The sequence below is a fragment of the Ranitomeya imitator genome, chromosome 4, assembly GCF_032444005.1.
Source record: "Ranitomeya imitator isolate aRanImi1 chromosome 4, aRanImi1.pri, whole genome shotgun sequence".
Lineage (NCBI taxonomy): Eukaryota > Metazoa > Chordata > Amphibia > Anura > Dendrobatidae > Ranitomeya > Ranitomeya imitator.
In genome coordinates, this window is record NC_091285.1 from 207326714 (window position 1) to 207339999 (window position 13286).

At 46.6% G+C, this 13286-nt stretch overlaps 1 protein-coding gene across 2 annotated transcripts in view; it reads left to right on the forward strand.

The window, feature by feature from the left end:
• Positions 1–13286, forward strand: part of CDC25C (cell division cycle 25C) — a 95640-nt gene that overhangs the window by 62836 nt on the left and 19518 nt on the right. For both annotated transcript variants that reach the window (XM_069764330.1, XM_069764331.1), the window contains exons 7-10: positions 3341–3412; positions 3736–3834; positions 4096–4239; positions 7248–7337. In XM_069764330.1, the coding sequence (XP_069620431.1) occupies positions 3341–3412; positions 3736–3834; positions 4096–4239; positions 7248–7337 (405 nt within the window). The remainder of the gene's footprint in view (positions 1–3340; positions 3413–3735; positions 3835–4095; positions 4240–7247; positions 7338–13286) is intronic.

The following is a 13286-nucleotide window of genomic DNA, read 5'->3' on the forward strand; positions in this document are numbered from 1 at the left end:
AATCTTGAATAAATTTGATATATTAAAGACATTGGATCCTCTCTAGCATTAAACAGGACTGCATATACCTTGAAGGAAGCAGATCGTTCATTGATGGTCAAGGAGATCAATCCCTTCAAGCAAATGGGAGACTATAGCTGCTCTCTTTTTGCCTGGATCCATGTTTTAGTAGTATCCCTCTGAGAACACATTTTGAGCGCTTCCTATTGTTTTTGGAAGGTTTCATCATGCTCATGAGATTTTTTTGAAGGAGTCTATAGTTTCACAAAGGTCTGAGACACAGAGTGAGTCTTTTAGGCAGGTTATCATTTAGGTTCCAACATCTGAAGCCTTGTTTGAGTTACATATAGTCAGATTACAATATACAGGAATGTGATCTGGCCATATAGTAGTTCCTTTCTGAGATGCAGGTTGCCATGTAAGCAAGTGATGGCTAATTAAAAAAAGTCTATACGACTATATGTATTGTGTAAATGAGAATAATCCGTATAATCCTTAGAATTGAGAGTCCTCGGTGGTTGATACCTTTTAATGGCTAACTGAAAAGATGGTAACAAATTGCAAGCTTTCGAGACTACATACGTCTCTTCATAGAAGTGGTTTTAGTTCCATAAAGGTGCGGTACATTAAATATTTTTCTATCTACTGGCTAACACTGTACCAAGATATATTTCTTTCCTGTACGTATAATCCTTTAAGTTTGGATGAAGTATCCTCCATACATCGACCAGTTGGAGAGACGTAGCATATTTAGCAAAGCTTTTGTTTGTGGTTTAGATTGGTGACTCCCAGGGCCGGACTGGCTCTTTGGCAATTCTGGCAAATGCCAGAAGGGCCTGTCTGGTCATGGGCTGCCTTATCTGCTACTTTGTTAACAGAATCTGTGTTCTCAAGATACCCATACTGTTAACAGTTGTGATGGAACACAAAGTTGCTGACTCCGTCACTTACCCCAGCAGGCCACGGGTATCATTAGAAGTATTGGTCTTGTAGAAAATCTTCCTTTCCTCCATCCAGGGTAATATTAGTAATATATTCCATCTAGTGCTTGGGGACAGGGACAACATGGGCCTGTGTGATTTCAAATGCCAGGACTGAATTTCTGCCCCAGTCCGTACCTGGTGACTCCTGTCCAGGAAAGCGTCTAAAGAAGGATCCAAGATAAATATTGACGGCATGTCTTAATTTGGTCAATATTAAGGAGATAGAAGTTTTGCCAAAGTAAAAATTTTGGTGCAGATAGAGATCTTAACAAACATACCTCTCCACTGTGTAAGTGTTTCTGTAGTAGTGTGTGGCAGTGATTTGTGTATTGTAAATTTTTTTTTATTTCTCTCTCTATCTATCTATCTATCTATCTATCTATCTATCTATCTATCTATCTATCTATCTATCTATCTATCTATCTATCTATCTATCTATCTATCTATATGTATGTATATATACACACACACACACTGCCAAGATAAATAATATCTGTTATTAAACTGTGGTATATGGTCACCTCTAAAGTGGGTTTCCTGAAAAAAGAAAATGTACATGTGGTTTATGGATTGCCCCCAGATGCAGGGCCGCGGGTTACTCGGTACCGGTCCTCTGCTGGCTCAGTTCTGGGGTTGTCACGGTGGCTGGACCCGGTCCGTGACCCTGCTAAGGGGCGTCCAATAAAGGGTGATAGGAGTCTGTCAAGGTTTCGTGACGCCACCTGTGGTGTTCGGTCAGGATGACCGACGCTGCTTGGGGTCCACTGGGGTGATGGAATGGCAGCTAGATGGTATACCTTCCCACAGGTGAAGTATGTCCCCAGGGCTTCCCAGTGATGTAGATGGCGATGGTGTGAGGTGCAGACAATAACGAGGACACAAGGTTGCAGTCTCTTTACCTCTTTACTGAAGACTTCAGGATCCGCAATCCAGAGCACGATTAACAGGGCTTTCTGAGACCGGCCGGTACGATGGGCACATCCAGAGTTCCCTTTGCAGGTGGAAATCGTTGCCTACCACTAGCGCCTGTGTTGTAGTGCTACCCTGCTGAGCATTCAGAATAGTCCTCACAACTTCTGTTCTCGTTCGTTCTTTCTAATTCTCTCTCTCTCTCTCTCTCTCTCTCTCTCTCTCTCTCCAGATGTTACTAGTTTCTCGTCCCCCAGATATGTTATGGCTAGGACGCACCCGTATGACGGGAAGGCTCGGAGCTCTTCCGGGACCCTAGAGATGCCCCTCTCCACACGTTGCTCCCTATGTCTTCATAGGAAATTTAAGGTAGACAGCCAACCTATAATTAACTGTCCTGCGGAGTTCGAAGTAAGACATAGTCAGTTACTTCCGCGGTGTTCGGCCACCGGCTACGCGCCTCAGTAGGATGTTGCCTCTGTCTCACGGCACGACTCCTACTGGCTCTCCTTTGTGCTTGATCTCGTTTCTCACTGTTCCACAATACCCTTCGCTTCGTGTCTCTTTCTTAGGATACCGCCGCAAGGTAGTGCAGGCGTGGTTCCGTAACGTTCTGCTCTCTTCGCTAGGTACTTGCCAGGTTCCCACGCCCGACAGGGACCCCCCTGTGTCTTCTCCCTGCAACACCCCCTGCCACGGGATGTTGCCTGAATCCAACCCAGTCAGCTTCTGCCTAACTTCCTACCCAACCCCTAGTTTTACCAGTGTGAGGAGTGGCCCAATAAATAAAGCCTTTTTCTCCCCCTAGTGGCCGGAGTGTGAAGTGTAATGTGTGCTGGTGATACCTGGTCAGTAGAATTCCTTCAGTGCCATCAGACGTACCATCACTCCCCTTAGCGGCAGAGTGTCATACTGCAACGACCAGATCTCTGGGGCGCTGCAGTTTATGCATATGATAACACTTCAGCTCTCTTCTCTTGTGAGGCCATCATTAACAGAAGAGAAGTTGGTGCAGTACTTGCAGACTTCAAATGTCTGGCATCATGAGGTTTGACTGCTTCTTGTTCCACGCTGAGGTGAGGCAATTATGGCACCAGTTACTGCACAGGAAGAGGAGCCCTCTGATAATCGTTGGATACCAGATTTGCTAACGGAGGTAGAGGACCTCTTATTCATATGTGATCTCTTGTCTTTCTTTCCCAAAATGGACTGCGTGTGGGAGGCTGTAAATTTCTTATAATTCCCCCAAGAACACGAGAGATCTGTTTGTGTCCTCTGTGTGCCAGGTCTAGGCTAGCCCCCTAAAGCCTGATTTTTATACAATAGGTAACTTTCTGATGATGCATTCCCCTTACTGAATCAATGTGTAGTATTTGCATTCCTCGCTATAGTGGGTGTGATCTCACATGGACTGATTAAATCAATCATTCATTTCTCTTCACAATTAGCCAAGGCTTCTCTGCAGCACACCAAGTTTTAAGACATCTGGAAGTCGCAACTATCCTAGTAACAAGGAAAATGTAAGTATGGTATGTCTTTTACTCCACAGGGGCTGCATAAAGAGATTCTACCATGCAAGGGGGTGAATGTGCCAATAGTTTTGCCTTTCCTCTTGTACCACTATTCATCCTTGTGCAATATTGACAATTTCAGCAGGATCTGAGATTGTACCTTGTTCTATTCCACAGTTGGTTGCTTAGGAAAAGTGCTTATATTCTCGGAGACCCCCATAAAAGTGTTGTAGTGTAAAGACAATTAATATTTTTTTTCAATTGATAACTTGTAGTTCCTTCACTTTTATATTTGTCAGACTGTGTATTTTTGCCTTTTCACCGATATTTAGGAAAGTGGGACAATTAAGAATCCAGGTAAACCATATCCTTTGCTGCTTCTCCAAGGAGCGGCAGCTGACGTACAATTATCTCCAACATTTGGAGGCAAGGTGAGTGAAAATGCAACAGTTTATAAACAAACCATTTATTTTTGCATTAACATTCTTGAGTGGAACAAAATGTCATTTTTACACTGGAATGCTTACGCCTACCCCATGTGACTGGCTTTACTGTGTGGGCATGTGATGGTGTTGGATGACAACATCTAATGATTGTGCTATGTCAAAAGTCCTACTAGGTCTTTATTCTCTGATGTGATACGTTTTGATCCTACTACATAAATAAACACTGATCATGTTTTACGTCTGCAGGATGATCTGTGTACAGAGTACGACCACGAACTACATGCTTTGGGTTCACCTATAGATACCGTCGCAACATGTGTAGATGAGGACAAAGAACACTTTGATGGGTTCACTGAATGTTTAGCCTTGGATGACGAAGAGACTGCTGCGGTATGAGTCCTTTATGTAGACTTTATTTCAGGAAATATGAAGTGATTCCAGATATTTGTAGTGGATGTATTGTAAAGTGTGTGTAATATAAAGTTGGGTGCAGAAATATTTGGACAATACCGAGTCTTCGTGATTTGGGCTCTGCGTGCCATTGATTTCTATTTTAAAATGAAACCAGTATTTGAAGTGTAGACTTTCAGGTACAATTAAGGGGTTGGGCAAAAATATCATGTAACATGTTTAGGAATTCCAACCGTTTTTCTACAAAGCCACTTCATTACAGGGGCTCAAAAGTATTTGGATAAATAAACTTTACCATAAATAAAATGTTCATTTATAATGCTTTGTAGAGAATCCTTTGCAGGCAATGACTGCATGAAGTCTGGAAGCCATGGACGTCGCGAAACAAAGGGTGTCCTCCTTTGTGATGCTTACCAGTCCTTTACTGCAGCTGGCTTCACTTGTTTATTGTTTGTTCTGCCTTTGTCTTAAAGGAAATCTGTCACCTCATATTTCGTATATAAACTGCGGTCACCACCATCAGGGGCTTATCTACAGCATTCTGTAATGCTGTAGATAAGCCCTGATGTAACCTGAAAGATAAGAAAAACAAGTTATATTATACTCACCCATGGGCGGTCCCGGTGCCGTCTGGTCCGATGGGCGTCGCAGTCCGGGTCCAGCACCTCCCATCTTCATACAGCGACGTCCTCTTCTTTGCTTCCTGCTCTGGCGTACTTTCTGTCCTGTTGAGGGCAGAGCAAAGTACTGCAGTGCGCAGGCGCCTGCACACTGCAGTTCTTTGCTTTGCCCTCAACAGGACAGACAAAGTATGCCGGAGCCGCGGCAGGAAGCAAAGAAGAGGATGTCATCCTATGAAGATGGGAGGTGCTGGACCCGGACCGCGATGCCCATCGGACCAGACCGAACTGGGACCGCCCCTGGGTGAGTATAATATAACTTGTTTTTCTTTCAGGTCACATCAGGGGCATTACAGAATGCTGTAGATAAGCCCCGATGGCGGTGGCCACAGTTTATATACGAAATATGAGGTGATAGATTCCCTTTAAGCATGTGAAATACATGCTTTACGGGGTTGAGATTTGGTGCTTGCCTCGGCCTTTGCAGAATATTTCACTACTTTGCTTTAATCTCCTGGGTCGCTTTCACAGTATTTTGGGTCTTTGTCAATCTGTACTGCGAAGCGCCATCCAATCACCCTTGCTGTATTTGGATGAATCTGAGCAGAAATTATAGCCTTGTACTCTTCAGAATACATGCAATACTTCTGTCGTCAATTACATCACCAATAAACACTAGTGACCCAGTGATATTGGAAGCCATGCATGCCCATGCCACCACAGTGCCTCCACCAAAATTACAGCGGATGTGGTGTGCTTTGGATTATGAGCCATTCCAAGCCTTCTCCACACTTCTTCCCATCATTCCGGTACAGGTTGATCTTGGTTTCATCTGTCCGAAGAATGCTTTTCCAGAACTGGGCTGGCTTCTTTTAAATGCTTTTTTTATTTTTTTACAAAGTCTAATCTGGCCGTTTGTATTTTTAAGCCAAATTAATTGTTTGCACCTTGTGGTGACCCTCTGTATTTGCTCTCTCATGAAGTCTTCTCTCTATGGTAGACTTAGATACTGAAGCACCTTCTTCCTGGAGAGTGTTCTTCACTTGGGGGGGGGGATATTGTGAAAGGTTTTTTCTTCACCATAGGAAGGATTCTGTGATTATCCACCATTATCATCAATGGACATCCAGGTCTTTTCAAGTTCCCAAGCTCACCATTGGACTTATTTTGTTTTTTCACAATGTACCAAACTTTTGATTTGGCCACTGCTAATATTTCTCTGATGGATTTGTTTAAGCCTAAGGAAGGTATTTTTTATCTCCCATTGAAAGCTCCTTTAAATACGTGCTGTGGGTTCACATCAACAGCTTCCAAATGCAAATGCCACACCTGGAATCTGCTCCATTTGGGATGTGAATAAAATTAAAGCGGAGAGTCTGCACTTTAAGCCCATATTGATATATAATCAAGACTGATATATAATTTCAAGACTGTATCTTGAAATATGTTTTGGTAAACAGATCAGGCTATGCCAGCTTCTAGTCTCCCATGGAGGCTATTGAAGCATGGCAAAAGTAAAAAAAAAAAAAAGTTTAAAAAAAATCTGAAACAAATAAAAAAAAATATAAACGTTTAAATCACCCTCCTTTCATCCCATTCAAAATAAAACAATAAAAATTAAAATCAAATATACACATTTGGTATCGCCGCATTCAGAATCGCCCGATCTATCAATAAAAAAAAAATTAACCTGATCGCTAAACGGCGTAGCAAAAAAAATTTTGAATCGCCAAAATTACGTTTTTTGGGTCGCCGCGATATTGCATTAAAATGCAATAACGGGCGATCAAAAGAACGTATCTCCACCAAAATGGTATCATTAAAAATGTCAGCTCAGCACGCAAAAAATAAGCCCTCGACCGACCCCAGATCCCGAAAAATGGAGACGCTACGGGTAACGGAAAATCATTCATGAGTGGTCTTTAGGTCTTCTGCCCTCATGGTTTATATATATATATAGATATAGATACAGATATATAGATATATAGAGATATATAGATATAGATAGATATATAGATATAGAGATATATAGATATAGATAGATATATAGATATAGAGAGATAGATATAGATATATATAGATATAGATATAGAGAGATAGATATATATAGATATAGTGTATTTAGTAACCTTCTCGAAAATCTGATTGGCTTGTCATGTGACATTATTCACTTCTGTTCAGCTGCAACTAATTGGTCCAAGCCATCACTGAAGGTCTGGGTGAATTAATGCAGTAATTATATTGTAATATATTTAAACATAATTTAACTTCCAGTGACTGAGGCCCTACAACTGGTTGTGCACTACCTGTTGCAATGTAAATGCATAATATGAATGCTAATATAATGCTTTTGTTTTTTTTATGAAGAATGCATCCACAGTAGCTGCGAATTTGTCCTCTTCAATGGCCATTTTACTAAGTGGGCCCTTCATGAATCAGGATGTAGATGTCAGTAATGTAAGTAAAACATGATTATCTTCTCACTGTGTTTTGCAGATACGTAGCCAAGAGATTACAGTAGAATTTTAGATGGTGATTTACTGCTGATGTTGTTTTTTTATGGAGTCGTTCATTTTCCTGTCTTTGTCATCCACCCCAGACCGACATGACAACTTCTCCAGCCTGGACTCGTCTCCAGAGATTACAATAAAGACACATTTGACTTCTCACATTTCCCGCACCATCCCCATCTATCCCCAACCTACACAAACTCCTCATCCATCTGTCACCCCAATACTGAGCCGCCTCTACCATATGTATCCCTATTTCTGATCCTCTCCGTACCCCTTATAATTTCCACCACTGTGCCTCTTACAAAGTAAAATGCCGCCTTTGTACCCTCTAGATGGTAATAATAATAATAATCTTTATTTTTATATAGCACTAACATATTCCGCAGCGCTTTACAGTTTGCACACATTATCACTGTCCCCGATGGGGCTCACAATCTAAATTCCCTATCAGTATGTCTTTGAAATGTGGGAGGAAACCAGAGTGCCCGGAGGAAATCCACGCAAACACAGAGAGAACATACAAACTCTTTGCAGATGTTGTCCAAGGTGGGTTTTAGAACCCAGGACTTCACCGTTGCAAGGCTGCAGTTCTATCCACTGAGCCACCATGCTGCCCTGGTAAAATTGCATCCTAGAAAATGTTAATATTAATTAATGCCCTGTGCAAATGCAATAGAAAACCATGCCCACAATCTTGCCCTCTAGAAAGTAATAATGCCCCCAGTGTGCTCATTGACATTCACAATGAAGAGTGCCACTGTAACAGTTATACTTAAAGGGAACCTGTCACCCCGTTTTTTCAGTATGAGATAAAAATACTGTTAAATAGGGCCTGCGCTGTGCGTTACTATAGTGTATTTTGTGTACCCTGATTCCCCACCTATGCTGCCGAAATAACTTACCTAAGTCGCCGTTTTCGCCTGTCAATCAGGCTGGTCTGGTCAGATGGGCGTGGTGACATTGTTGTTTCTTCCCCCAGATCTTGCATATCTTTCCGTTGGTGGCGTAGTGGTTTGCACATGCCCAACTTCTGAATCCACTGCGCAGGCGAAGAAAAAAAACGCGCGATCGGCGCTATTTCCCTGGTGATCGGTGGGGGCGGCCATCTTCCTGAGGCCGCGCGTGCGCATATGGGGTCCTCTGCTGCCTGGGGCTTCAGGAAAATGGCCGCGGGATGCCGCGCGTGTGCAGATGGAGATCGCGGCGGCCATTTTCCTGAAGCCCCAGGCAGCAGAGGACTCCGTATGCGCACGCGCGGCCTCAGGAAGATGGCCGCCCCCACCGATCACCAGGGAAATGGCACCGATCGCGCGTTTTTTTTCTTCACCTGCGCAGTGGATTCAGAAGTTGGGCATGCGCAAACCACTACTAGATATGCAAGATCTGGGGGAAGAAACAGCAATGTCACCACATCCATCTGACCAGACCAGCCTGATTGACAGGCGAAAACGGCGACTTTGGTAAGCTATTTCGGCAGCATAGGTGGGGAATCGGGGTACACAAAATACACTATAGTAACGCACAGCTCAGGCCCTATTTAACAGTATTTTTATCTCGTACTGAAAAAACGGGGTGACGGGTTCCCTTTAAAGTGAACCTGTCAGCAGGATTGTGCAAAGTAACCTACAGACACTGTCAGGTCGGCGCCGTTATACTGATTACAATGATTCATGGGTGATGACATCCGTCTTGTGGTTGTTGTTTAATCTTTATTTTCAATTAATGAGATTTTCGTGCCTCAGGGCTGCCTGTGTGTGTGTGTGTGGGGGGGGTCTTTATTTGGTGTTCTGTTCACATCCATCCTTAAGGGCTTATGACAGGTCACTGATCCCTCAGTGACCTGCCTCCTATTTTACATGCTGCATATAATAGTGTTACCTCCAGCAAAATGGCGGCGGCGCCTGTCATAGATATACAGTGGGGAAAAATACTTATTTTCCTCCATAATTTGCAAAATTAATCTTGCCAAATCAGACAAGGTGATTTTCTGGATTTGTTTTCCATTTTGACTCTCATAGCTGTGGTCTACCTATGATGTCAATTACATGCCTCTCATCTTAAGTGTGAGAACTTGCACAATTGGTGGCTGACTAAATACTTTTTTCCCCACTGTATGCTACTGCGCAAGCCCAGGTGCCATTTTGCTGCAGACAATTTTTTTTTCTCCAACAAAATGGCAGCGCAGGTGGCGCATGCACAGTAGTATCTATCGTCAAGGGATGCTCTTAATCTGCGCAAACCCCGCCCAATAGTGGGCAGACTGAACATTGCTTGCAGATGGATGCTACTGCTCATTTGCCGCCAGTGGCGCCGTTTTGATGGAGCAAAAAAAAAAAAAGTGTGTCATGATATGTACTTTTGCCCTGTCCTGTATTTGAATAATATGCCATTTGATGTATGTAACTGTTCTCTGGTTTCTACTAGCTGTAATTTATATATTTTCTTGTGCTGGGAGTTCACCTGTAACAATATGTCTCCTTCCCCCAATACTTGCAGCCCTAAGCTCTAATGTAATTAAGCTTTGTCAACATCACTAGTGGAGGAATAGCCATTCTTCCTCACAGCAGGTGGCTAGTCAAATGTACATCCTACATAGACTATGTGGAGCCCACCAGTCTAGAATCTTCTGGTGGACCCAACCATTGAATAGAAGGTGTGACCCCTACCCCCCTTCATGGGCGGATCCCAGGAGCTCAGACAATCCATTCTTATTTTGAGATCAGATGTGAGTTGATCCTTGAAGGAGAAGGAGTGGGGATTCTTAGCTGAGGCAAGACCCCATATCCATCTCTGACTGCAGAAGCGAACGGGGCGAGACTTGAGCTGAGGACATATCTCGTCGTTCGTGGGATTGTTTTGGGATCCCTTGGACTCGTGTGGACTATTGCTTTGTTAGCTGGCACAAGGATTATCGGGAGGTGTCCCCGAATCTGTTCCGTTGGACTAATTGTGGACTCTGTAGATCTACCTGCATGTGTTGTTCCAGTGTTCTTGATAATAAATCTGTTGAATCATCCCTCGGCCTGTTGTCCCTTCTTGCTCTGCCGTACACCCCGTCACAATGTGGCTGCAGCAAATGCTCCATGTACGCGGCTGCTGGCTCTCCCTGCTCCCTGTCCGTGGCTTGCTGGTTCCCTCTGCTCCCTGTCCGCGGCTTGCTGGTTCCCTCTGCTCCCTGTCCGCGGCTTGCTGGTTCCCCCTGCTCCCTGTCTGGCTTGCTGGTTCCCCCTACTCCCTGGCCACGGCTTGCTGGATCCTTCTCCCTGGCCACGGCTTGCTGGATCCTTCTGCTCCCTGGCCACTGCTTGCTGGATCCCCCTGCTCCCTGTCCGTGGCTTGCTGGCTCCCCCTGCTCCCTGGCCTCGGCTTGCTGGATCCTTCTGCTCCCTGGCCACTGCTTGCTGGATCCCCCTGCTCCCTGTCAGTGGCTTGCTGGCTCCCCCTGCTCCCTGGCCATGGCTTTCTGGATCCCCCTGCTCCCTGGCCGCTGCTTGCTGGCTCCCCCTACTCCCTGGCCACGGCTTGCTGGCTCCCCCTGCTCCCTGGCTTCTGATTGCTGGCTCCCCCTGCTCCCTGGCTTCTGATTGCTGGCTCCCCCTGCTCCCTGGCTTCTGATTGCTGGCTCCCCCTGCTCCCTGGCTTCTGATTGCTGGCTCCCCCTGCTCCCTGGCTTCTGATTGCTGGCTCCCCCTGCTCCCTGGCCATGGCTTTCTGGATCCCCCTGCTCCCTGGCCGCTGCTTGCTGGCTCCCCCTGCTCCCTGGCCACGGCTTGCTGGCTCCCCCTGCTCCCTGGCTTCTGATTGCTGGCTCCCCCTGCTCCCTGGCTTCTGATTGCTGGCTCCCCCTGCTCCCTGGCTTCTGATTGCTGGCTCCCCCTGCTCCCTGGCCATGGCTTTCTGGATCCCCCTGCTCCCTGGCCGCTGCTTGCTGGCTCCCCCTACTCCCTGGCCACGGCTTGCTGGCTCCCCCTGCTCCCTGGCTTCTGATTGCTGGCTCCCCCTGCTCCCTGGCCATGGCTTTCTGGATCCCCCTGCTCCCTGGCCGCTGCTTGCTGGCTCCCCCTACTCCCTGGCCACGGCTTGCTGGCTCCCCCTGCTCCCTGGCTTCTGATTGCTGGCTCCCCCTGCTCCCTGGCTTCTGATTGCTGGCTCCCCCTACTCCCTGGCCACGGCTTGCTGGCTCCCCCTGCTCCCTGGCCTGATTGCTGGCTCCCCCTGCTCCCTGGCCTGATTGCTGGCTCCCCCTGCTCCCTGGCCGCGGCTTGCTGGCTCCCCCTACTCCCTGGCCACGGCTTGCTGGCTCCCCCTGCTCCCTGGCCTGATTGCTGGCTCCCCCTGCTCCCTGGCCGCGGCTTGCTGGCTCCCCCTGCTCCCTGGACGCGGCTTGCTGGCTCCCCCTGCTCCCTGGCCACGGCTTGCTGGCTCCCCCTGCTCCCTGGCCTCTGATTGCTGGCTCCCCCTGCTCCCTGGCCGCGGCTTGCTGGCTCCCCCTACTCCCTGGCCACGGCTTGCTGGCTCCCCCTGCTCCCTGGCTGCTGCTTGCTGGCTCCCCCTGCTCCCTGGCCTCTGCTTGCTGGCTCCCCCTGCTCCCTGGCCGCTGCTTGCTGGCTCCCCCTGCTCCCTGGCCACGGCTTGCTGGCTCCCCCTGCTCCCTGGCCTCTGATTGCTGGCTCCCCCTGCTCCCTGGCCTCTGATTGCTGGCTCCCCCTGCTCCCTGGCCGCTGCTTGCTGGCTCCCTCTGCTCCCTGGCCACGGCTTGCTGGCTCCCCCTGCTCCCTGGCCTCTGATTGCTGGCTCCCCATGCTCCCTGGCCGCGGCTTGCTGGCTCCCCCTGCTCCTTGGCCACGGCTTGCTGGCTCCCCCTGCTCCTTGGCCACGGCTTGCTGGCTCCCCCTGCTCCTTGGCCACGGCTTGTTGGCTCCCGCTGCTCCCTGGCCACGGCTTGCTGGATCCTTCTGCGCCCTGTTTTTACTCGACTATCCCTGATTCTTGAGTAGTCTTTATACACACACAGATACAGTATAGAGTGGCAATATCTAATCTTAACAAATCTCTGCTGGTCACCCCATTGTACGCGTCACTCAATGCTGATGTGACTTGAGTGAGACCACCTTTGACCCTGTGTAGGTTGGCAGCCCAGAGTCTGTAGGTGGAGTCAAAGGCTTTTGTACTGGCATATAGACATACGCTAGTGTATTTTCTAAATGTACAAGATAAAATTAGGCCCCCTTATGGAACATTAGAAAAGGAGACTAGCTAAAATGTGTTGGTAACGGATAACGGAGTTTCCCAGCTCCCTCCAGTGAGTGCCACATCCTCTCCATAGTCTAGTGGCCACAGCCTACTATGCAGCAGTGTCCGTTTAGGTGAATAGGACCAAACTACAATATCAAGTACGTCTGCTACTAAAAGTATGGGCTAGTTCTCTACAAAGACTTGTTCAGAATGGGACCACGAGACTCTGTAACGCTATGCACTTTTCAAACCGCGAATTCGTAGGTGTTTCGGTAATCTAACCCCTATCAATCTAAGCCTTGGGATAAACCAGTAAACCAAAAAGTACCGTAGTTCTAATTTGAAAAAGGCGTGAACAGACCCAGCCAATATAATCATGTAAGTATTACTCCATAATTAAAGATTATCAGACAAATATATACAAATAATAAATACTTATTAGAAGATCCGCATGTATAATAAAATAATTATTCAATTAAAATAACAAAGAAAAAAGGGGGAGGCTGCTGAGGGACAGAATCGAATTTGAAGGCAATTCAAAAAGTAGCCACTAGATGGCAGAAGGCTACCAGTAAGTAATGGCAAATGCTGTATGTGCATTACTATATATACACATGTGCTATTTAGTGGTCCTTTACCATTTAGTCCTCTACATTTT